This window comes from Armigeres subalbatus, chromosome 1 (genome assembly GCF_024139115.2).
Source record: "Armigeres subalbatus isolate Guangzhou_Male chromosome 1, GZ_Asu_2, whole genome shotgun sequence".
Taxonomy (NCBI): domain Eukaryota; kingdom Metazoa; phylum Arthropoda; class Insecta; order Diptera; family Culicidae; genus Armigeres; species Armigeres subalbatus.
This window is the reverse complement of record NC_085139.1, coordinates 135,553,511-135,579,861: the sequence shown is the minus strand read 5'-3', so window position 1 is coordinate 135,579,861 and position 26,351 is coordinate 135,553,511. Positions and strand designations below refer to the sequence as shown.

At 37.4% G+C, this 26,351-nt stretch overlaps 1 protein-coding gene and 2 non-coding genes across 3 annotated transcripts; 2 read left to right on the top strand and 1 right to left on the bottom strand.

The window, feature by feature from the left end:
* The first annotated feature begins 15,008 nt into the window (after nt 1-15,008).
* Nucleotides 15,009-15,081, top strand: Trnam-cau (transfer RNA methionine (anticodon CAU)). Its single transcript has one exon. It is a non-coding gene; the product is annotated as a tRNA-Met (tRNA).
* Nucleotides 15,082-17,029: 1,948 nt separating this feature from the next.
* Trnaw-cca (transfer RNA tryptophan (anticodon CCA)) lies at nt 17,030-17,101 on the bottom strand. Its single transcript has one exon. It is a non-coding gene; the product is annotated as a tRNA-Trp (tRNA).
* Nucleotides 17,102-18,779: 1,678 nt separating this feature from the next.
* On the top strand, nt 18,780-26,052 carry LOC134205165 (hydroxysteroid dehydrogenase-like protein 2). Its single transcript, XM_062680155.1, has 4 exons — nt 18,780-18,937; nt 19,344-19,507; nt 24,843-25,056; nt 25,117-26,052. Exons 1-4 carry the CDS (start codon nt 18,924-18,926, stop codon nt 25,970-25,972), a joined length of 1,248 nt encoding a protein of 415 aa, XP_062536139.1. The 5' UTR covers nt 18,780-18,923; the 3' UTR covers nt 25,973-26,052.
* Nucleotides 26,053-26,351: the final 299 nt, after the last annotated feature.

Below are 26,351 nucleotides of genomic sequence, written 5' to 3'. Positions count from 1 at the left end.
AGGTGCACTTTTCAGGCATATTTCTAAAAAACTCGAGGTATTTAGATACAAAAGGCCAAACAATCTTATTATGAAAACCTATTAAACAACACTTCGCATTCTAAATTTTGGAAAAATATGAATTATATTTTAGGGCGCACTACAAACACACCAAAATTATCATTGGTCTATGATGGGGTTGCTACTTCTGATGCTAATACGATCTGCGATGTATTTAACAAACATTTCTCCACTATAGGACCGAAACTGGCGGAAAAGATTGGTGCTACCAATAGTAGTCCTCTACGCTATATACATCCAATAGCAGATTCCATATTTTTGCAGCCTGCATCTGTTAATGAAGTCATTTTAACAATTGGCGATCTGAAGTCCAACAAAAGTCCTGGTCCAGATAATTTACCCGCAAAGATAGTAAAAAATAATTCAAATTCCTTTTCACGACTACTGTCCGAATGTTTCAACTTGATCATCCAAAATGGTTCATATCCTGACTGTCTCGAAATTGCTAAAGTTTTTCCGATATTCAAGTCTGGAGATCCTTGCGGTGTTGATAATTACCGACCCATCTCTACATTATCGGTTTTTAACAAAATTTTTGAAAAATTGTTGATGACTCGTCTAATCATCTTCTTAGAAAGGCATAATGTACTGTACTCACTCCAATACGGTTTCCGCAATGGTAGCAGTACTGCTATAGCGATTACGGAACTTGTCGACCAAATAGCCAGAGACACAGATTGGAGTCCGGGGAGTGGCAAATTATATCATTGGCAGCTATCTGGAGAGTAGGAAGCAGTTCGTTACTCACGATGGTTTAAATAGTTCCCTTAGGCAAGTCACAACAGGAGTTCCTCAAGGAAGCAATATTGGGCCGTTATTGTTTCTCATCTACATCAATGATATTGAGAAGTTAAATCTCTTGGGTACTCCCAGATTATTTGCTGACGACACAGCCTTGTTCTATCCAGACACTAGTGCTGCTCAAATTGTAATGAATATGCAACATGATTTAGGACTGCTTCAGAATTATTTCAAAGAAAATCTTCTTACCTTAAATGTGCAAAAAACCAAATATATGATTTTCAGATCTCCAAGAAAAAGTGTTCCAAATCTATCACACCTAATTGTGGGTGCTGACCAAATAGAGAAAGTTGAATGTTTCAAATACCTCGGAATACATTTGGACTCTACTCTTTTCTTGTGATTATCATATACAAAAGGTCGCAAACAAAATGTCCTCTTTGTGTGGAATTTTATACAGGGTTCGGAGTTTTCTTCCCAGAAAAGCTTTGCTCCTGTTCTATTTTGCTCATATACATTCGCACCTAAATTATCTGATTCCTGGGGAAGAGCGTGCAAGTCAAAACTAAAAAAACTGCAAACGCTACAGAATAGGTGCCTAAAACTGATTTATAACTTACCTTTCCTCTATCCGTCGGTTCGACTATACACAGACTTTCCTCATAACATACTGCCAGTCTTAGGTCTATGTGAAGAACAAACTCTTTTAATGCTACATAAAATGTTACACAATCCTGCGACTTTCCACAACATAATATTTAACTTACAGTCTCGTAATCATAATACCACACAAGCCAATCATCTTGTCAGATCTCGTGCATCTTCTAATTTTGGTCAAAATCGGTTGTCTTTCATAGCTCCAACAAAGTACAACAAACTGCCTAGAAATCTCCAAGAAATGAATAACTATACTTCTTTCAAAACTAACATCAAAAGTTTCTTAAAAAATCAAATTCCTCAACTTATAATTTAGTATACCACCACTTTAAAATTTAGATCACTATGTAAAATACGGTTAATTAACTACTAAATAATTTAGAAATCAAATATAATTACGTTTATTCACTTAGTTTATTATTTGTGCTTCTTTCAAAGGGTAACAACCCACTAGAAACACTCATTTCTTTAATATGATAGCTTTTCTTATCCTTAATTATTGCTTTTTGTTTTGTATTCTCAGCCATTTAATTTATTTTAAATTATTTTTTTTATTGTTTGAATTTTCTTCATGGCTGAGAATTGAGTGTCCACTACCAGAGAGCTCAATGGAGCTTTTTGGTGTGGGGGAGAGCGGAGGGTTTATTTAATTAAAAAAAAATACTAAGGGAATGCCTCTGGTAATGGGCCTAGTTGCGTGTTTCCCTCATAACTTTTTTTTTTCAAGTCAACATTCTGCAGTAATATGAACACCAATGGAAAACTGCAGACCTTAGCTAACTATCCGAAGTAACTACGTATATTGTTTAACCCAAACGTAAAAAAAAATTGCAGCTACTTTTATGAAGTGTGGATTTTTGGCCGAACAAAGTCGCTAGAAATGGAAGTAAAATGCCCTTGAATCGATGAAAAAGATAGTTAATTCGTTTTAAAAGCTTGTAGTGACATGAAATTTAATAATTATGGGCTGGCTTTCAATGGCAATATGAAAAAAAGCTTGCATTTGAAATAGCTAACTATCATGCCTTTGTCGTAGCAATTTATTTATTTATTGCCGTCAATCATGTTTGTAGACCGTTTACCGTAACCTTAAATACTAAATTGCTTTACACTTTTCCTAAAATACTAGTTCGTTGATATCATAATGAGTCATATTGTAGTATTGCCTATACCATCAAATGGTAATCTTTTGCCTATCGTAAGGTGCGAAAGTATTGTTTTAGCTTTGTCTTAGAAAATGTGAAGTCAATAGAATTGCAGTGTTTATTGTAAATAAGCACCATTCGATCAATGGGCCCAAATTTTGCTGTTAGTACGGTAAAAGTTGATTGCGAATAGTTCTCGTTGGCGTAAGTGATAGAAGCTCAGTAGTATCGATTTTGATGATGATGATGATGTAGACTGACCATACGTACCGTATTTAACGGGACAGTCCCGTTTTTCAGACCTTTTTGGGCTGTCCCGTCGTAATCTTAAAAATCCTCTATTTGTCCCGTTTTTTCATTGATTCTTCTTGATTCTTCTATTATTCAAACAAATTCAATCTAAGGAATCTAGAACTAAAATTCAAAGAAAGTGGACGGTACCCATCAAAAATGTGTGAGATGTTATGTTATTAGTGTAGCTTTCAAAAGAATGCTATCTATGCTGTTATGTAGGTATTTTCCATCGATCGACCTTTCTTAAGGTTTTTTACAGTTAATGACAAAAGGGAACTTTTTTCTGGTTTCCTTTAAAACTGGTTTACAGTTTGGCCAAAGTGTCACAGGATTTGGACCCCCATGCATTTTCAAAGAGGCGGGAAATTTGTTATCCGTGCCCAAATCCCTTAAATCTCGCCCCTCTAAAAATGCATGGGGACAAATCCTGTGACACGTTTGCCGAACTCTAAATTAGCTTTTACTTTGACTATTTTTTGCTATTTTCAATTGTTCAGAATAATAAAAGTTTTCGATATTGGTCAGTAATAAAATCCTTAATGCAGTGGTTCTCAACCTTTTCAGTATCGCGACCCCCTTGACAATCAGTCCAGTGGCCTACGGCCCCCTTAATATGTTATGCTGAAATCATGAACAACATTTTTCTCCCTTTGCTTATCTGGGGATGTGTTAAAAATTCATTGAAGCTTTGTGTAGAAGTGTAGAAGCAAACGGTACCGTGGATAATCAAATTTCGGACACACTCAAACTTCGGACGCTTCAATTCGTATGGGAAATTTTCTGAAATATTTCATCGAAATGTTTCGTCAAGCTGAATCGGAAGGAATAATAATTTTTGCTTGTTTTAGTATAGTTACATTCTAATTAGACATGTTAAAACAAAACGACGAAATGATTAAAAGACAGCTCAGACTCAGGTGCAGTGGGAATTGTTTTCAATTATTTTTCCCGATACTGTGTAATCAGGTGTCCGAAGTTTGAATCTTTGTGTCCGAAATATGAATCCAATCCCGCCGATGTCCGAGGTTTGAAGCAAACAGAAGCCGAACATTTTCATAAATTGCAAACATTCTTCGCAATATCTTGCACATATTAAATACGTAGGTCAAAGATGAATACTATACTTAGTGATTACAATGCTAACTTAAACGGTGTGATTGAAAATTTGGGTAAACAGGATAACTGCATATCAGAAAGTGCTTAAGCGTCCGAAGTTTGAGTTTGCACGGTGTGGGGTTGGAGTAAAATACCTCCATCGTGTATTTGCCGGGGTGCTCCTTAACATGTCAGCAGTTGAATGAATTTGGATTCATTCACCCGTTACCGATATCAAGATGCATACACCACTAGGTGTTCCAATCTGCCAAATTCACGATTCAGCCATCTTGGATTTTAGTATGGGAGAGCCAGCCGGTTTGTTTATGTTTTGATGATGATGATGATACTACCATCTATTGTAGCAAGGCACCTGCCGATAGCACTGGCCATATCTGACAAACGATTTGATCATGATTATACTATTGTTTGTATTTCATCAGACTCCTGTATGAAGGGCCAAAAATGGGTGGGGTGGTTCCATAAGCAAAGACACTTATGCGAATCCACGGGATGAATAGAGAATCTCCTTCCAGAAGAAAGTTCGTACATACAATAGTATAATCTAGCCCTCGTTTCCCAGATTGACCCAATAGATGGGGAGAAGAGCCCGCCCTTTATCCACGAGATGTTAACAATAGGAAGTTGGCGATTCCACTCTTCCTATCCAAATCGCTTCAATCGGGTGCCCTGATGGTTTTTTATGGTATATAATCATATAGTTTCAATGTAATTTGGAAAATATATATAATGGAATTCTCTCACCAAGTTTCAATTCTATGTCCTGGATGAGAAAGGACCTTTCTTCAACGCCAGCTAGCTTTAGATTTATGCCTTCAGAGATAGAAAACCAACAGCTCTTCAAGAAATGCATTGGTTTTGATCGGGGAATATGCTTAATTCTGGTTCAAAGATCGAGAAATTGATATCTTGATTTCTGAAAAGATGCAATAAAAAGACGAATGGCAGTATCATACATAATAACATAATTGTTTTGATTAATATGAATATGTATTCTGACTTTTTTGCCTTTCTCGTACAACGAACTTCTTTTTTCAACCTTTGTTAGATTTAAAACTCTGAGCGACAAAAAAGTTAAAATAAGCTTTTTATTATATAGCGTACGTATAATAAACGTTGCAGAACGTAACTAAGGAAGACAGAATCGGAAATGATGTATGCTATTTGGAATTACTATTTGTATGTGTCTCAAAACGCATCAAAGCTTTTTTATCTGTTAGAAGTGACCGATAAAGACAAAATTGAACCATAAAATATCCTTCCACCAATAATAGTATGTATAGGACAAGAAATATGAAAAATTATACTTGTGGAAGCTCTGCACATAGTAGCAAAGTGTTTTATTGATTCATGTACATATTCCTGATGTTCTGCTCACGTTGGCTCCAGCAGCTGTCAGAAAGGACATGTCCAAAAATATATTGGAATCTGAATTCAAATTGTAAATCACTTTCCAGCTAAGAATTAGAACAAAATAATGACAGCGCGTCAAAAAAATGCTTCTTGCCCAACCAAGGCGTTCTATAAAACGAAGTACCTATTCCATAATATGATATTTTTTATCGCTCGGATTTTCAGAGACTTAGCCATAATCCAACAGATATTAAATTATTTATCATATAGCCGATGAAAAATTTGTAATGCAGTATTCAAGCGAAAACATCTAACTATTGATTGATTATATATGTACACATAGTTGAGTGTTGTATTACGTTGGGAGCGTACCACTAACATGCTGATGCACTTAACCTGCTTGTAGTTGTACTATCTTTTCATGTTTCAAAACCTCTAAAATTTTTCAAATATGCTTCAATAAATGTGTTTAAGCTTTTTTCTAAAACTAAATCCGCTCTAAATCGATATACCTAATAGTGTAAAAATTAATAAAAACCCTTTGATTTTCACTGTCTTTTGAACCCACTTGTAAAGATTTCCATTCAATCAAAGAAGGTTTAGGGGAAAAGTGGGTAAAACCGACACCTTAAGCAACGTTACAGTTCCCCAATCTATGATGCAATTTTCCGGTCTAGAAATTTCATACAAACATACTTTGGCTCTTCATTCATCAGTCCACGTGGTCTCAGGACAATATTTCTTGATAGAATTTGATTTATGATGAAAACGCGAACAGTCCATCTTCCAGCCCAAATAGCTGGGGTGCGGGTAAGATCGACACCACGTGAGGGTAAAACCGACACATCAAGTCTTTATGGAATTGAACATCATAACAATTCAAAATGATGTTACAACATAATAGAAAATGTTTAACAACATTCATTTTAATTTTTGTGTATGAAATTCATGTTTAGGGATCACTCATAAACGATGGTTGAACAAAATTTTATATATTTAAAATCATCACCACATATCATACTTTATTTAGTTTCTTTAGCAGGTCGAGTGAAAAATATATAGAGTATAAAAATGTTAGTAACAAATTTACTAACTACTGTAAATATTGACCTACATTTAAATTTCACTTATTTTAAAAAGTTGTTTATAACGGGGATTTAAAATAAATGCGTATGGTGCAGTTATGACAAGAAATGAAAATGACAAGTTCCGTGACAAGCTACATGTTTACAGGGGTGAAAATTCTTTGAGCGCTATTGGTATCCGACCTGCAGGCTCTCCTTGATGACCCAAAATTACCCACTAGACCTATTGTCACGCCCAATGATGATATGGTATGTAATCAGTCTATGATTAAGTTATACTCCTCGTCGCCTCGTTTTCCAATACATGAATGATATTATGCGAATGATAAGTCTAATAAAGCAGAGGTATGTATTTCGTGATTCGATGGCAGGTGTCGATTTTACCCCAACAGATAACATAATAATGATGAGATACATGTGGATGTTTATAATTAGAAAAGTTAACTATTTTTCCACACCATGCACAAAATGATGTTCAATTATGGATCAGAGATGAATTAAATACTGAAAATTAATAAATTTTTGTCGAAAAAGCTTATACACCGATGCCAAAATTTTACATAACTTATCTCCTCAATGGTGATCAATGCTAATTGTCTGTTTATTATGACTCTTACACATCTCCGTCAGTTACAAAATGACTAGAAATACAAGAAATCAAACGTTTATTCAAAGTGTATTGAAATTCTGTCCGATAATCACTTGAAATCAGAGATTTGAAGTGGTGTCGGTTTTACCCGCAGTGTCGGTTTTACCCACAATTCCCCTACTAATTAACTGTTCACCATTTATTTTCATGCTCTTTCATGTGCCATTGTACGGTTTGACTCTAGAGCTTTTTGAACTTAAATGCTTTAGAAAGATAGAGGTAGGAAAGTCGTAGAAACTAGGAGATCATTATGAGATGTTGCTGGATTAGTAAATTTCTTGTCTGCGCATTGTAATGATTTAGTACTTCAATTTAGGGTTAGGTTAAAACATCACAAAAGCATAAGGGGGCGTTTTTGACCATTCCCAGCACCGAGCAATCTAAAAAATAAAAATTCGAAACATACCTAGGGGAAAAGACGGCCTTGGCAGGTTCTGCTCTTTTATTGTCAGAATCATGAATCGAAAAGAAATAATGAAAAGGTTCATACAACCTGTATGCATGCACTTATTTCAACTCGATCGCCAGTCAGTAGTGCTTCATTCGATCCGTCTAACGCTCAAAATTTCCTTCTCATAGCGTTTTGGTCAGACTAGTGCCGATTTACTTTTGTTGGCTTGCTGCTTCGTTTCATACTAAGAGCTGATGTTCACTGCGGATGGGATGGCGGCAGCTTCCTTCATCCAACTTCAATTGTACACCCGACCGGAGACAGACGGCAAACATGTATTCTCCGGGATGTATGGCTACGGCGAACTTGAGGACCACTCTTGGAAGCATTTCTTCGCTTTGCACAAGTTTTATGATGATGTCTGGTAAGGTCCGAAGGGTTCGCGACCTCCGATCGTAGTTGTACGATCACCCAATAAATAAAAACAGATCCATTTGTAGGCAAAACTAAAATTTACGGGTTTTAAAATTGACAGCAAATGGAACGCCCAGCCGGTTTGTTTATGTTTTGCACCGAAAATGAACTTTTCACCCCCGCCTTCTTCTCGCCCATTAATTGGGCAGATTGAAACACCTAGCTGTGTATTCATCTTGACCGATATCATTATGCACAATTCTTCAACGGTTGTTGATCAGCACATAGCAAGCCATGACTCTTCCTCTTTCAGTCATTGATCATCGGACGAGCTGGACGTGGACAGGACGCTCAACACCAGCATTGTAAATCGGCCAAATTGGTGTATTTTCAGTTCCCACACACGGTATTAGAATTTTCAAAACTTGTTTCGCAACTTTGGAATACGAATCGTATGGAACACCAATACTGGCTCAAGTGTTTTCACCGAATAACTCACAAGATGATGAACTCAACATGTTCAAATATGCAATGTAAACGAAAATAAATGGCAAACTAATAAATCATCTTCTTGATCTAGCTCTAAGCAAAAATAATTAATTTATAACAGAAACAGATACTAAATATATTTTTTATTGTGCAGTTGAAATTTTTTACAGGTCTCTAGATAGTGACCAACAATCAGTAATTTTTGGTTTTTGTCTGAAATTATTTTTCAAGACCATAAAACTAAGACCAGTACTAATTAGGCAACCTTTTCAAATTATATCAGCGTTGTGATATCTACGGCTGGGAGACTTAGCAACATCTATTCAAATTGCCTACTTTTGGGCATTTCAGTGTTAATCAATTTTCAAATCATATTTTGATAAAATCTTTTTACAATATTTGAAAGATATAGCTACTAAGAATAAAATTCTATCAAAATAAGTTTTGAACATAACAATATGCCAAAATTGTGATCAGTTTATGCTCTTCTAGTCGGGAAGGCAATTATCAAAAATAACTGGTCTAGGTAAGCGAGACTTTTCTACCTTCTTTGAGATAAACAAGCAAATAATATTTACTCTGTCTCGTATGGCAATGTTGGAAAAAGGTCCTCGTGATCTGCCTTATTTTATTTTGCACAGTCATTTGAACAGACGTGTGTTAAGAGCTCCAAATTTGATGTTGTTCACGATTCTGATAACGGTCTCCAGCACTTTTTGAAATGGTTGCGATAGGGTCTAACAGGCAAGGGTATAACGGTAAGTCGTGCAATGTAATGCTTTGCAAAGATCTCACGGCCCCCTAGGGTCGCGGACCACCGGTTGGAAAACACTGCCTTAATGCATGTTTAAGAATGGATTTTTCATAACTCCATAATCTTTTTAAAAACATCAAAAAATGTGTAGTTTTCTGGAAGGAGTTTTAGTCCGCGCCTGTTTTGAATAGGTTTTGAAGAGTGAAATATTCGTAGTATTTTTTCAAATTTCCACAGCTCTTGAATTTTGTCACAAGGTTTTTTGACATGTCCCGTTTTGCAAGTGCGTTTGTCCCGTTTTTTCACCGGGATGATCTGGTCAGCCTATGATGATGATGATGATGATACTACCATCTATTGTAGCAAGGCACCTGCCGATAGCACTGACCATAACTCACAAATGATTTGATCATGATTATACTACTGTTTGTATTTCATCAGACTCATGTATGAAGGGCCAAAAAGGGGTGGTGGTTCCATAACAGGGTTGTTAATCGATAAATTATCATCGTTAAGTTAACGCCAACTTCGATAACGATAACGCTTTTACGATAATGCTTCGTTGGCGATAAAGTGAGCGTTGAATTAACGTTATCGTTATCGAGTATTCGTTGATTTATCGATAATTATCGAGTTAACTGTAACATGTACTATAGTTCAAAGTACAAATATTCACAAATTGGATTTGCAATATCTATTTAAAAAATATTGTATCGCCTTACAATATTCATAAACGCCTTTAAATCCTGGAATTAAATTGGGATTCAAGGAGGTCACCGAATTGACCAAATCATTTTTATTCAATCATTAAAGTTCTTACAAAGCCGCAGTTGTTCATAGTAGAGAATCTGAGAGCATTTTGAATGTCTACCCATACTTGTTTAATCTAGCATGTTTAACAAAACTTCTGTTTAGAAGAACTGGAGCACCCAGTTATATGAATATTTTATGACTCAAAGACTAAACTGCTTAGTCCAACTAAATCATATTGAATAGGTGACGAGGCTAGTCCACCAAACTGTTGAGAGAATGTTTACTGGTCCGTACTGGTGCTGCCTGGAATGCACCACAACAGATCGCTGCATCAAATAAATTTCTAGTACTTGAATCCCAATATATTGCCGTGGGGGTTCCGAATCCAGGTGAATATTCTTGCTTATACGATAAGGATTAGCTCATGCTCTTTCATTAAAAGCGTATTTATATTTAAGTGTCACTGTCTCAGAGAATAAAGTCCGCCTGGGTACTGCAAATTTTTGCGATCTTCTTATTGGAACATATATGCTGCATAGCGAAAAAAACTCTAAACCACCAGCAGAGCACCTCACTTCTCATCGTTTCGTAGAGTAGCAGACATTAAGCAATATATTTAGAGTGCCTCGCTTCAATCAAAATTAACTCTCATCAACCAGCTGTAAAAAAATATTTCATTCTCGGCTTCTGTCAAAATTTTACACCAACTTCATTCGCGTAATCTAGTAACCCCATTATCGCAAAATTATCGAGTTAACTTACGTTAATTTATCGAACTCCGATAATAATTCAGTTGATAAATCGTTATCTTAGCAACCGATAACGTTGATCACAATCAACTTTATCGGCGATAACGATAAATTAACGATTAACAACCCTGTTCCATAAGCAGATACACTTATGCGAATCAACGGGATGATTAGAGAATCGCCTTCCAGAAGAAAGTTCGTACATACAATATTATAATCTTGCCCTCGTTTCCCAGATTGACCCAATAGAAGCTCAATAGTATCAATTTTATGCGGAAAAATGTTGTTTATACTGGTAAAGGAAAAACAGACCAACTTAATTTGCGAAGTGCATATAACAGCTAACTGCTAACTGTTTTTGCACCATGTCTTTATGTGTAATTGAAAAAAAATGTCCAAACTATGCTGCAATATTCTAATATTGATCTTACATAGCTAATGTACAATGTTTTTTTTATTGTGTAAGGATTCTTGAAGTTGTAGCAAAAGCGTTTGATAATACTCATCTGTTAAATTGTTCGGTTTATGATTGCGTTGTGATGGTCAATAAAAGAAAGCATAAAGTCTAATATGATGCCTAGATCTTTAGTTTTATTGTCTATCCGGAACAAAGTTAGAACGCTTTTTATACCGAAGTTGGATTTTTCTTCAGATACAGGTAACTTTCCCAACTTCGGAAGTAGTGCGCTAGATTCGCCTAAAGATGCGCTAAACAACGCATCAATTAGTTTGACAGATAAAACTTTGGAAGAATGTTCGGTTCGTCCCGACTTCCGAATTCTAAGTTAGTGCTACGCTGACAGTATTACTCTTTTCCACAATCTGATTAACTATATTATCTGTATTACCTATAGGGTAATTGTCATATTTCTGGTAATCTGTTTTCTAATAAAAGAGCAAAAACTTCATTTCTTAACATTCAATTGAAGTAAGCTTTTCTGGTACCATTATGTAAAATAGTTTTCAATAATCTTTGTGTCTTCAATTTTTTTTATCTATCTATCAAGTGTCAAACATTATTGAGGGTGGCCTACAACCGGCTAAGCTCGATCGAATGACATTATGAGTGAGCGCATCTGTATCTGTTTGTGTGGGCCTATGTGACGATTTGATCAGATGAATTTCATATGACCAAAATATCCTTGAGACATCGTAATTATTATTGAGACTGTTGCCTAGACTGGCCCAGATTACTATGGGGAGAAAAAAATGTTGTCGAATTCCACGGGGCACTCCCCAGGATTGTGTCTTTGGGTGAGAAAATCAATCTCTGAAAATTTCAGCTCAATGGCTTGTTGCATAAGCTGGCGCATTTGATTTGAAGTTTGTATGGGGATTTCAGCCAAAATGTATAGGAAAATACACCTCCGTCACTCATTCGTTCTGGAAATTGGTTCTGATTGCTCGATTGACCTCAGAATTGCAAAAACGGCAGTTGGTATGCTACAGAACAATTTCACAGAACATTGCATGATGATTAAATGAACTTTTATATAATTTTCGGCTGGTTTATTAGGAGCTGATTTGTGTATTTTTGGGTTTTTTTATCGAATCGCATCAGCCGAAACCTATATAAAAGTTCATTTAATCATCATACAATGTTCTGTGAAATTGTTCTGTAGCATACCAGCCGTTGGCGTAACTACAGGGGGGCTAGGGGGGGCTTTAGCCCCACCTAGAATTAACTTAGCCCCCCCTAGAATTTTTGCTACTTTGTATAGGCATTGCACATATATTATAGAAAATTCAAATAAAAAACAAAACTGCTTATATGATCTTAATATTGAGACAACACTAAATCTCGGAAAAAATATTTAAGGTTAATAGAGTCACATAATGTTTAGATTACCGAAAAATTTCTAAAAAAATGTAAATTTTCAATGGATTTTCTCAGCAGTTCTAGAGTGACGTTAGTAATTTTTACTAATCCGGGCGTGCAATCTCTTTATTTTTTAAATATGAATAGTGTTTATTAAAGGTTTATAAAAAGAATACTTTCGAAAATCATCTTGTTCTTCTTCGATGGCTCTACATTCCAACTAGATCTTGGCCTACTTTTTAACTTCTTTTTAGTATTAGCATTTCCTCAGTTATTATTTGAAAGCTTTCTATGCCCGGCAATGCATGAGTATGTATCTTTTGTGGTAAGTACAAAGGATACACTATCCCGAGGGAGTCGAGAATGTTTCCCACCTGAAAACATCCTAGACTGGACTGAGAATCGAACTCGCTATCTCCGGATTGGCAAACCTAAATTTCTCTGGGAAAGTGTTCTAGAATTTTTTTTCGAAAATTTCGAAATGCCAGTAAATTTAGCAAACACTTAGATTTCAAGAAGAGATAACTAACCATTAATTATGAGAGAAAAGTTGGAATTTATTCGGAAGGATTTCTAAGCCACAACAGCCTTCTTTGCTTTGTTATTTTCGAGAATCCCAAGATATTTCTAGATTTTTTTTATATCATGAGGTCTGAACGTCAAAGAACATCATTTTTAATATTCAAGTCGTCTATAGATGTGTTGAATCAGCTGTCTGATAGGCTTATAAAGCAAACATAGTAGATTTTCTGTGTTTTGACTGTAAAAAAGAAAAACTCAAAACATTTTTAGCCCCCCTAGACTTTTCCCTTACTTCCGCCAATGATACCAACTGCCGTTTTTGCAATTCTGAGGTCAATCGAGCAATCAGAACCAATTTCAAGATCGAATGAGTGACGGAGGTGTATTTTCCTATACATTTTGGCTGAAATCCCCATACAAACTTCAAATCAAATGCGCCAGCTTATGCAACAAGCGATTGAGCTGAAATTTTCAGAGATTGATTTTCTCACCCAAAGACACAATCCTGGGGGGTTAACCGTGGATTTAGACAACTTTTTGTTTCCTGGGCCACTCTACTGTTGCCACCTTGAACGGAAAGTTGAGTCTAGTGTTTAACCTTGTCATGTACCAGAAGAACCGGACACGTTTACATTCCGAAATTCAACACGTAGTTAAAATTTATTACCTTTTCACACGAATGTACCGTAGCTTGTTTTTTATTCTAGTAAGATATAGTAGGTATCTGAGTATTTAGTGTATTCATCTTAGGCATTTACTGTGAGCATTATTTACGCGTACAAATAATAATGTATTATCTTTATACATCCGTAAAACTTCTACCAGAAAAAAATGTCTTTTATACGATTCGGAAATAGGACTGGACGTTTACCAGCACAAAAAAATCATAATGCCAGTGCTGTGAGCAGTTAAATATACGTCCTTGCGACATAGCAAATGCTCGGTAATGTACTTGCATGAATTTTGATTTTATTCAATAAATTAATTGAACCTATAAAAAATCATTTTTTTTAACAAAAGCGAGAAAAATTGATAAAATCAACAAAACGTCTCATTAACAATACTGATGGTTGATTTTACAAACATGATTGTTGATATAACCCAAATGATTATTGAAATGACAATAATCTCTGCTGACAGCAATAACAATCTCGATTGTAAAATTAACAAATATTCCGGGTTGAACTCAACAACAATGTTTGTAAGCCTTGAAATGGCAAACAAAATTGTCAAGTTGACCCCACATTTTGTCGTTTTCACAATCTATTTTTTCTGAGTGAAGACAGTTTTCTTGACCCCCATGTCTAGTAGACCCCCCTGTCTTTAATGCCTCCCAGGTCTAGCGAGCTGGGATCCAGCTGTCACATGTTGTGCATATGCATAAATCGAGTTTCAGACAGACCTCCCCTGCCCTGTTCTCATAAGTGCTTACGTAGTTAGTGTACGGCCCCATGGGTCACAAATTTCGAAAGCACTTTCGCGGTCAATGAATACCAAATAGTGGAATCAGCACCAGGGCGATTAGAAGCATTGCAATATGATCCAAACATGATTTTCTGGCGCAGAACCCATGCCTTCTACCGCCGGGATCACTTTGCACAAAACTTAGAGAGCATTGCACAGTAACATAATGTGCAATCAGTTGTCGCACACTCGCGCACAGTCAGTTCCCCTTTTTGGGACCTTCACCAAGGTGCTCCATAATAGTTCCGGCACTCTAACAACTGTACAATTCTATTAACTATGGCAATACTAATAAAATACTAAGTTAAAAAGCAAGCCCAGCTCCAGTTTTAATGTACGTTAGTTGAGGTTTCCAACATTCAGATTTAACCCCAAAAGGTTCCACAGTTTAATAAATTGCAAAAAATGTATCATAATATTATTATGTATCCTTGCCATGCATGATGCCATGTAGGTACTTTGAATGAATGAATGAAACAAATATGCTTACAGTTCATTTATATTCATCCACGCTAAATTTCCACACAGATAAATTTGTGTTCATTTCATACAAGCCTCGATAGCGCAGTCGGTAGCGCGTAAGTCTCATAATCTTAAGGTCGTGAGTTCGATCCTCACTCGGGGCAGTAACTCTTTTGCCATCAACTATATTGCCCATGAGAGAATACCTGTCGCTGTCCCCATATAGATTATATATGGATGGGAAATCAAGCAAATGCTCGTTTATATGGACTTTTTCGATAATATAATCAAATCAATATAGGGGGAATGACGGCTTTGGCAGGTTTTGTTCTATTATTGGCAGGGGTTTTTTTATGACTGATTATGCTCAAATTTGGCCCAAACATTCTTTGCATATCAAAGAATGTTATGGCCAAATTTCATAAAATTCGGTCGACAAAAACCCCCCTGCCAATAATAGAACAAAACCTGCCAAAGCCGTCTTTTCCCCTACCTAATATGTAGAGCATTTATTTCCCATAATTTTATATTACACGATAAAAAAAATGGAAGAATATGGGAAAACATTCATTTATCGTCGATGTTTAAAACGCAACGAATACACCTGTATTTTTATAATTGTGATGGCATCGATTTTGTTTAGATTTTTTAGGAAGTGGGGGCATTCAAACTGGCCCCTCTTAGAAATTACAATTTCGCGTTTTTTGGTAAAATGTTCAGCTTTGCCATATTTCCGTCTCAAAAGTTTTGTATAATGACCTGGTGCCATCTTCCCTAGTCCTCACTGAATCAAAAAAATTTGATGAATTATTGGATGAAGTGAAACATGTCTCTTGCCCTTTTTTTAACTTAAGTAACAGTGCAGTAAAAAAATTTACCTCTTTACACAACACTTTGGCAGACGAGCTATATGACCTTTCGACTACTGAGCTGCCTCCACAACAATAAGAACTGCATCAACAACACCAACAACATCAACAACAACAAGCAACAACAATCTTTACAAGACTCCAATGAACAACAAATGGCATCAGAACATTTACAACAACAACAAAATCAACAGTCGCAGCAAGACGTGACCAATAATGCAATCATGGACATGTTTGCTGAGCGTCGAGCCAAGTTCTCTAAATTGAGCAACAAAGCTCAATCGAAAAAAGACCTTTCCTCCGCTGGTTAGAGGATGCTGGGAAATAAATGGTATTGGAGGTCAGACTGGTCGACATACGACAAGAAGCTGAATAGGCAAAAGCTCCAAGAAAAAGCCGTTGATAAGGCTAGACAACGAAGGAAACGAAGAAAACAACAATCCGTTCGTATTAGCTATCAACCACCTGCAACCGTCAAAGATCATACTCAAGGACACATAACATGGGTAAAGACAAGGAACTACTTGCTATTGCTAAAGTTAAAAAAGCCAATCCACCCTCTATCACCGAGCATCCTATTTCTGGTCTATCGGTCCCAAAACTAATTAATTTTAGAAAGGGTGAAACTATCAACTCATATCGAGCAGAACCACCTATTCAAAAAGAACAACAGCAACCAGAAAACTAGCAACAGTCACATGGCCAACAACAACATCAACAGCCAGCACAACGTTCTTGCAGCAGTGAAAGCCGACTTCAAATGGATATCGAGCACCCTCCTCTGCTGGACCCAATGCGACCACCTATAGTAAGACTCACAGAGCAATCTGCGTCTGGTGATCGACGTTTTTTAAAAGCACGACTACGGGACCCAAAAATTATGGACATTATGCGAATGTTCCTGTCATACTTGTACGACCAGCCACCTATAGTATGCATTCGTGGAACCACCAAAACCAGCGCCACTGCAATACTAGCATCTGAAGGACTACCAACCAACAGACTTACAACTATGTGCTATTGCGTCAAATTTTCCTGGATGTACACGAGGATCTAGGAATACCTGGCAACGACGCCGTTCCTTCCCAGTGAACGCACCTCAACAACTTCAACGCACTAGGGAGGCCGCATATAAATTCTACAGCCCATAAAATTTTCATCGGCAATGACGCACTCTCCGGAAGTAACATTAAACATCCGTGTTCTACATTATGAATCAATATCAAAAAAAGTAGTTCGAACTTGACCCCGACGTGATTTGAACACGCAACCTTCTGATCTGGAGTCAGACGCGCTACCGTTGCGCCACGGAGTCACTTGCGTCTGAGCTGGTTAAAGCACCAATTGAACTGTAAAACTTACACACAAAAGGATCACTAACATCATTGGCTGCTAAATTTAGAATACATTTACGACTTTGTAAGCCCTTACCGTTACAATTTGAGACTGTAAAGCGAATAGACCTCCAAAGCAGACTGTCTGAGGGAAGCACACATTCATAGCACTACCTGGTTGAATGAATTCATTCAAAACTTTCTCGAAGCAGGTTTTGCTTCGGAGAGGATGAAAAATTCATAACATATGGGGAAATGTAGACAAAATGCACCATAGAAATAGTGAGATTGATTATGTGCTAACTGCTCGTATATTCAATATTATGGAATGATATTAGAAAATATGGAATAATAATATTCGTTATTATTTTCTTCGTTGTTTTTTGAACTATACGTACATCATTAGGTAGGGTTAGGATAATATTGCCTAACATCAATGGAAGACGGTTTCATTAAGCAAAAGATAACAGTTTTCGTTAAGCTTTGAATGCTTTTACAATACCAACACCATCATTGGACAATTCAAACTAACAAAACTATTATTGAATGTATTCGAATTTTCAATTAATAATTGTTTTTTTGTCTTTCACTAGTTACGCAAGGGCTTTGGAGACGTGATGAACTTATAATATACATAAAAAATCACTTGAAAATCACGAAAATAATGCCTAAAAAAGTTTTCTGCAAGTACCAAGGAAGCGTAGTCCATTGCGTGTATTATGCAATACTTAATTTATTCAGCTCAACTGGATATACTGACAGGAGCAATTACAACCAATCTAAACAACTAGGACAATATCAATGTTTCCAAATGTAACCTGTTCATTGAAGAGTGTTCAATGGTGCTGGAATTAACATACTAAGTTTTAGTATAATTGTCTTTGAGACTTGCTGCCCTAGGCTGGTACATTTCTGGATACAACATGTATTTTATTTGCTTCAGGTTTTCATCATTCCTTCAGCAATTCGATAGAAAATAGTAAAACTGTATAGATTTGTAAAAATCGTGAAAAGGTAAAATTAAGTTTTATATGGGAAGTTATCAACGCGCATTCTTGCCCTCTATGTTGTGCTTCTATGCACTGCCCATGATCGCATATTTGTAACATTTGCATTTTGGTTGTTTTTTTAATCGTTTGTCGATCCTCCACAAACTCAATCATTTCCAACTTACCACAGATAAGCAAGGTAGTAAAGCCGTCTCAGGTAAAGCCTATCTCACTGTTTTTGGATTGGATGCAGTACATTGAGCTTTCTGAACGATTCACAGGCTTTCTACGAAATGACCAAAAATGCGAATGTAACAAATATGAGATCATGGGCAGCGCAGGACTTCGTCTATCAGATCGACAAGTCGAACGTATAATGACGTATATTTTATAGAGTTATCCCCATATCGTAACTTACCAAGCTCTTACCAATAGGTCTGTTCTGCTCGAAACTCGCTGTCGATGTTACAGTACGTTACGCTGTAGTTTACACAAATACGCTTCATGTATTTACCTACAACGAATGAATCACTATCAATGGAGTAGTAAACAAGTATACGATATACATACCAATACAACATTCCCCCCTATAGAGCTGAGCTGAACTTTGTACCTCAGACCTAATTCAAAGAGCACAGTACCCTCAACGCTAGACAGTTATAATAAGCGTTAGTACCGTGTTGACTGCTTTCGAGAACTGAGTAGCCGTGGGTTTGAGTTTAATGCAAGTATTGACACTGAATTCTCGAAAATAAGTTGCATTTATTGAATAATTAGTTGTGCTAATAAATAAGAATTGAATAAATCTCTCAAAATGATCAATACGGGGTAAGTACATGTGATAAAATCATAGGTTCAGGTGGTACATTGAACATTGAATAATAGTAGTATTGGAGGAAATGTTATTATTTCAGTGTTATCTTTTTTTGCGTATCAGTTGTGATAATACCGCTTAATGATAATAGCATTTGTTTTCAACTCCAAAGTACGACTTAGTTGAATTTCATAACTATATAAGAAAAGACATCACGAAGAAAGTTTCTAACATCGATTTGACACGTCATTCCAGTGTAGCGAAACATGAAGAATACGGGGTGTGTTTTGTTGTTCCATCGAATGCCGATGAATATATTATGACAAACAGAAACCGGTTACTATTTCTAAACAAAAACTCAATTGAACATTGGAACGCAAGTACATGAATATTAAGACTAACCAATCTTTCACTTTGTAGAAAACTAGCTGGCCGCACTATCTTCATAACCGGTGCATCGCGAGGTATTGGTAAAGCTATCGCTCTGAAAGCAGCGCAGGATGGTGCTAACATTGTCGTAGCGGCGAAGACAGCTGAGCCACATCCTAAACTTCCAGGAACGATATATTCTGCTGCTGCAGAGAGTGAGTATTTGTTATCATATTTATGGTAAATGTTAGTAAATACGATTTCCTAAACAAATTTATAAAAATCGAATCCCAAATTTTGAGTAATTTTCCACATAAAGCGCAAAATATTTATATTTTCTTATGCTTTCTGTAAACATATAACTAAATATATTGATCAGTAAAAACAGAAACTATGGATGGTTAACTTTTAGCAAAACTACATTCCACCTTAATTGCTTGAAAGATTTGAATATTTTTTTGGTATTCCTGTATTTTTCTTTTTTACATACTACCTATACTGCCATTATACGCATAACTGTCCCATGTACACAGAAAACCCCAGCAAACATTTGACAAATATGCGTATGACGGCAGTATAGTAAACTCTTTAATTATTGGGTGGACGTTAGGCATAATAACGACGATTTCAATTAATATTGTTCTCTGATGGGCCTCTGCATTCTTTCAACTGCAATTCAACAAATTTGAAATGCATACTTGCGTTAACTTTCTGTTCTGTTCTTCAATGCTTTAGACTGATTCTTTCTACTTAGCTTAGCTTAGCTTAGTTAGTAATCCAATGAATAAATCAGTTTAAAATTATTAGATCTTGATTTTTTTCCAGACCTCTCTAGAAGAAAAAATAAGATTTAAAAGGTCATATCAAAGACAACCGAACATTAAACGCAGAATAACGTATAGTGCGATAGTGAATGCGAATCATTTTGTGCATGTTCATGCCGGATGGCTAACAGCTGAAATGTAAACAATTTATAAATTGTACAGTATACTGTAAAAGTAAAATTGCAACACCTGGCGAAATTGAATTTTTCAATAGTTACATGCATCGAATCAATTGTGTACAATAATTTTCTGAAATCTTAGAGAGTTTTCTGAACGACTCATACCAAAATCTCCAGAATCCGTTGAAAACGGCTGAGTTATTTGCTCTTACTTCCTGGCCTTTTTTCGTGACGGTTCCAATTTTGAAACTTTGGAATGACCCCCTATCTAACCAAAGGACATAACTCTACGTCAAAACAAGTCGATTTTCAAGAGAATCATCGACCTGAAATCCTGAATTTATTCTACCATTTTTTTGATATCGTCAGCTATTTATTTATTTATTTGTATAATTTTTATCTGACTTAGTAGTCTACACGAAAACTTAAAACTAATGGTTTGTCATTCAAAGTAAAATCGCAGCAAACGTTACCGAAATCCTGAAGCGCTGATGTCGAAATCGAATTGAACGGAACCTTCATTGAAACGGCGAATCATGGCGACTAAGCAACTGTTGGTACCGTAGTTTGGGTTTTGAACTTGCTCATATAGCAAAGCTCTTAGCAGGAGTGTTCGAAAAGGTGCGTAAAGTTAAATCCTGACTAGTAAATCGGGCACGTCGTACTCCGATAGCAAAATGTTGGCGATTAAAACTGCTTGCGCCACATTTCTCCGTTTGCCAATGGTATCCAGTCCCAGCAGGCGACAGCGATCAGCGTATGGCGGCAAATTGATCGGGTCCCTCCAAGGGAGATGGCGCAGTGCGTTGCGGACGAACTTATGTTGAACAGCTTCCAAACGAGCTGTCCAAACGGCCTGATAAGGATTCCAAACAACAGAAGCAAATTCCAAATGAGAGCGCACCAACGAGCAGTAAAGTGCTTTGAAGCACAAAGGATCACGGAATTCACTGGAAATTTTGAAGATGAATCCAAGCTGACGATTCGCTTTATCAATAGTAGTTGATAAGTGACGGCTGTAGGTTAGCCTATCATCCAACAAAACGCCAAGGTCTTTGATATGGTCGACACGTTGTAGAGTAGTTCCTGCAATATTATAATCGAAAACCATGGTATCTACAGTGCGACGAAAGCTTATCACGTAGCATTTAGGGATGGCAAGAACCATCATATTTCGATCGCACCAATCATTGAAGACGTCCAAGAGTTTCTGCAATTCTAGGCAGTCCGCAAGGTGTTGTACAACGAGGTAGATTTTGAGATCATCCGCAAACAGCAGCAGTCCTCCACGTTGCAAGATAAAGGTCACGTCATTCACAAGAGCGAAAACATCAATTGACTCAACGTGCTTCCTTGGGGAACTCCGCAGCCGTTCGAAAAAGCAACGAGATGAGTGGTTTTCAATGTTTACGGTTACTTGGCGTTGCACTAGGTAGGAACGAAGCCAGTTGCAGAACCTTGAAGAGCATCCATTTTTTCAAATTTAGCCTTTGTCAAAGGCTGATTTGAGATCTATATACACGGCGTCAACTTGAAACTTTTTGGACATACGTCCATGTTGTCCATACAAAACGATGTGCTCACGAGATTCATTTCTTCTGATCGACCAGGAAAGAAACCACGAAACGGGCTGATATAATTCTTGAATGCCGCGAATAATCTCTCATAGATCAGCGACTCAAACACTTTCGATTCAACTGCAAGTCATGTAATGCCCCGATAGTTTCTTACGTTGCTTTTGTCTCCTTTTTTTAAATACAGGAAACATGATAGAGAATTTCCATGTAGTAGGAAATTTATGCTGACGAAGTGAAAGGTTGAATAGTATGTACAGAGGGGTGACCAAAACATCGGAGCATTTTGTTTAACACTACCGAAGGAATTTCGCTCGGGCCAGCTGAGAAGGACGATTTGAACCTATTAATAGCCAATTTGAGTTTCAATGTTAAAAACGTCAATGTCGATGGCATCGTCAGGTACATCACTAATTGCACGTACAATTTCGGCGAACCGATTGAGAAGACGGGTGAAAAGTGCTCAGCAAAAAGCTTCTTTTAGTAATAGTACAACGACGATTAGTAAGAGCACGGAGAGCTCTAGCGCGAGTCCGTTTTAAGTTGTGTAGAATAGCATTAGTCCATAGCGGCTTTCTTGGAGATTGGCGCTTCGGTACGGAGGCAGATACACAGTCGCGTAGAAAACTGTTGGAAACGTCGATATCCAAGTCATTCAAAGCGTTTCAGTCGAATCGTGACAAACTACATCGGAGTAATTGGAAATCAGTCTTGTGGAAATTCAATCAATCGACATCCAAACAATCGTCAAATCCAACATGACGGACATTTGCGATAGAAATTTCCAAAGCAGGATGATGGATATCAAGAGGAGCGATCGTATCTGATGCTTTAAAGACCGCACAGTCAGGAATTAAATTTTTGTTCACAAACACCAAGTCGAGGAAGCGAGGTTGGAAATTGGATATCAAATTAATTTGGCTTGATCCAGAAAAGCGGTTCCATCGACGAGAAGGCGGCTGGCAGGGGTGGTCGTCGAATTTACGGGATCAGGAAACGCAAACCGGTGGCCAGAAGGTGACCACACAAAACCAGGTTGATTAAAATCTCCCAGCAGAAGAAGTGAATCAATCAGGTCAGCCAAGGAGGATGCATATTTGATTGCTGCTAAGTGTTGTTGCATTGAGTTACAATCGAGCCTGGAGGAATATACACGCTTAGTTCAGTTCACCCAAATATGGGTGAAGAGTACCTAAAATCACCAAAAAGTGCACATACCTAGATATGGGTGATCTGCCCAGTACCTATTTATGGGTAAACCTAGTTTACTCATATATAGGTACTTCAAAGGAACGATCTCATATATAGGTACTTCAAAGGAACGATTTTGTTAGTAAATTTCAACCCAAATTTGGGTGAATTTTTTGTATTTATTTTGTTTGTGACATTTTGACGTCCTGCCAAAGCGCGGAAGAAATAGAAGGAAGCTGGTGACTTCAAATGTTCCTTCTAACTCTAACATTGGAAATAATTCTTCCCTCATCGAACTGAGCAATCAGTTCGATTTGATTCATGACGAAATTGAGCAAATCGAATCTACCTCCAGCCCAGGTGATTCGATCCATGCGAAAAAGCAAAGGATTCCGCCAATTGTGGTATCGGTTGCCGAGTTTTCTGGCATTTGAAATTTCTGCACTGGATTTTCACCAGTCCAAGTAATTAAGATAAGTAAAATAGAAATCTCGCTCTGGTTCTTCCCAACGGGGTATTTCTCAAGAATTATTTAGTTCACATTAACCAAAGTGAACTAAATAATATGAAAAGTTTGGAAAAGGCCTGTATTATGTCCCATATCCGTGTTACATGAGAAAATTTCCGCAGGCCTGGGGGAAATTTCCAAAACCCCACTCAGCGCCGTAAGTGCCAAAAGTGGGGTCACGGAACTAAACATTGCCATATGGATGCTAAATGCATGATTTGTGGTGGAACCTCTCACTCCCAGGACGCCTGTCATGTGAGAGAAGATTCCAATAAATTAAAATGTGCCAATTGTGCATAGTTACGTTGTACTTCATAGATATAATACTAGTGATACTCTGGGTGCTGCGGAGAGCCGCTTTTCTGCTCTCAAGCGAGTAGAGGGATATTTTGAAATCAATCCCATAAGCAAAATTATTTTGCAGTTACTTGGCTGTCAAACATTTCCCGCTCTTCGAATTTCTCTTTCCATGCTGCATGAAGGCGCACTAATGCGCGAGACTCTACATGACTTTACGATGGTTTACATACATTCCTGCTCCAATCAGCTGTTGCATCTCGTGAAATTTCGTACCGAGTGCTTTTTAAATGCATTCCTACTAATTTTCAACTCGAAATATAATGTGATAATATTTGTTACAAAGAATACAAAATTCAATCTAAGTTTATTTTTATTTTTTTCCCAACTAATAACAATACTTCTCAATATAGGATCTGAAACGAACATAACCACAATCTTCAATGTTTGGCTCCGGCACAATAGAAAAGTTTGGCTTCAGTTTGACAACCAAATCGATTCTATTCGCACCACCCAGGTGATACTCATGTTTTTATATTGTAATCTTTATCCAGATTACTATCAAAAATCAAGGTGGGTGTGGTCTTTGATTTTAATCTATGATAAAAATCACAAAAGCATGAGGATTACTCCTCCTGGCCACGCCCATCATCACCGTAAATTGGGAGAGGAAGGAAGTGTTGATGAAGTACTTACTTAATAAGAGGCCCCCGACTACCACCCAAAGTTCCACGGAGTTGGATATTGGGGAAGGTATTAGCCGATAAATTCAAGAACCCCACCCCCTTCCCATCGACCTTTAGGAGACCAGTAGAGGACATAATTTTAATTAAATATTTGTAACGGCCTAACTTACAAGATTTTTTCTTTACGTGTGGTCTCCTAAAGTTCAAGGGGAGGCGGCTACTTTTCTTCCCGCTTATCTAGTCTTTATCTTTGATAGAATTTTGGATAGTCATCATGTGTACGCTAAATAAATCCCCAAAACATTGTTTTGCGATCATGCAAGCTAAAATAATCTGAACCAATATTTCCAGTTGAAGCTGCTGGAGGCAAGGCATTACCCTGTGTGGTCGACGTGCGCGACGAGAATGCAGTTCGAGCTGCTGTGAAGAGTGCCGTCGAAAAATTTGGTGGCATTGACATTCTCATCAACAATGCCAGCGCCATCGCGCTGACGCCCACCGAGCAAACCGACATGAAGCGGTACGATTTGATGCATAACATCAATACGCGTGGAACATTTTTGGTGTACGTCTAATTTGTTTTTTTTTATTAGCTAAGTTGTTAATATTTTCTATTTTCCAACAGATCCAAAGAATGTGTTCCATATCTGAAAAAAAGCAACCATGCGCATATTCTGAACATCTCGCCTCCTTTGAACATGAACCCCCATTGGTTTAGTAATCACGTGGCGTACACTATGGCAAAGTACGGCATGTCAATGTGCGTTCTGGGAATGGCGCGTGAATTTAAAAATGACAACATCGCCGTTAATGCATTGTGGCCGCGGACTTCCATCCTCACTGCAGCGATGGAAATGCTCACGGGCAAGGAAAGTGACCAGTTTTCCCGCAAACCAGAGATCATGAGTGATGCTGCTTACGCCGTACTCTGCAAAGAGCCCAAAGACTGTACAGGAAATTTCTTCATCGATGACGAAGTTTTGCAAGCTGCCGGTATCACCGATTTGAAACAGTACTCTTGCATTCCGGAAAATTACGACAAGCTGATGCCAGATTTTTTCCTCGATGTTGCACCGGAGAAATTGGTTGAATTTGCTGCCGAGGGAAGTCATGCGTCGCAATACCAGAAACCAGCCACACCAGCTGGAAAGATTGAAGGCCTTTTTCAGAAAATCGAGTCTCTTCTCAGTGACGAAATTGTCAAGAAAACTGGAGCAGTATTTGAGTTCAACGTCAAAGGCGAGGAAGCCGGACTGTGGTTTGCCGATTTGAAGAACGGAACCGGCAAGGTTGGAAAGGGAAAATCGCCAGTTTCTGCGGATGCCACCCTCACTATGGATTCGAAGCACTTCTTCGATATGTTCAGCGGTAAATTGAAGCCAGCCAGTGCCTTCATGACCGGAAAACTGAAAATTTCCGGTGATTTGCAAAAAGCAATGAAACTTGAGAAACTGATGGGAGGGCTCAAATCAAAGTTATGAAGTATATGGGTTTTTACGAGAACTGATTTCATTTATACAATATGTTAAATAATAAATCTGTTGATATGTTTTGTATGAAATATATTGTTCGTCCTGATTTCCGAATTATCCAGAAGTGTAAAGTTGCTCATTCGATCTTTCGGTGCTTATTAACATTACATAGGGAAACGGCGGGTAATCCCAGCAGACTTTAAAACGATAACTTTATCCTAAATTCTTGCTTATCGGCCAACATCGATTAAGATTTCCCTGACATTCTTCAATGATATCTATCTGGCTTTGTACTTAAGCAAGCATGCAAGGGTTTTAAATTTTTGAAAAATAAATATTTTCATCTAGGGGAGGACGGCAAGATCGCCACCCGGGGCAAGAACAGCAA

Excerpts from the sequence above, each read along its gene's own strand:
- LOC134205165 (XM_062680155.1), top strand. Across the intron at positions 19,508-24,842 it reads ATATTCTGCTGCTGCAGAGA|TTGAAGCTGCTGGAGGCAAG; the intron begins GTGAGTATTTGT and ends CAATATTTCCAG. Across the intron at positions 25,057-25,116 it reads ACGCGTGGAACATTTTTGGT|ATCCAAAGAATGTGTTCCAT; the intron begins GTACGTCTAATT and ends ATTTTCCAACAG.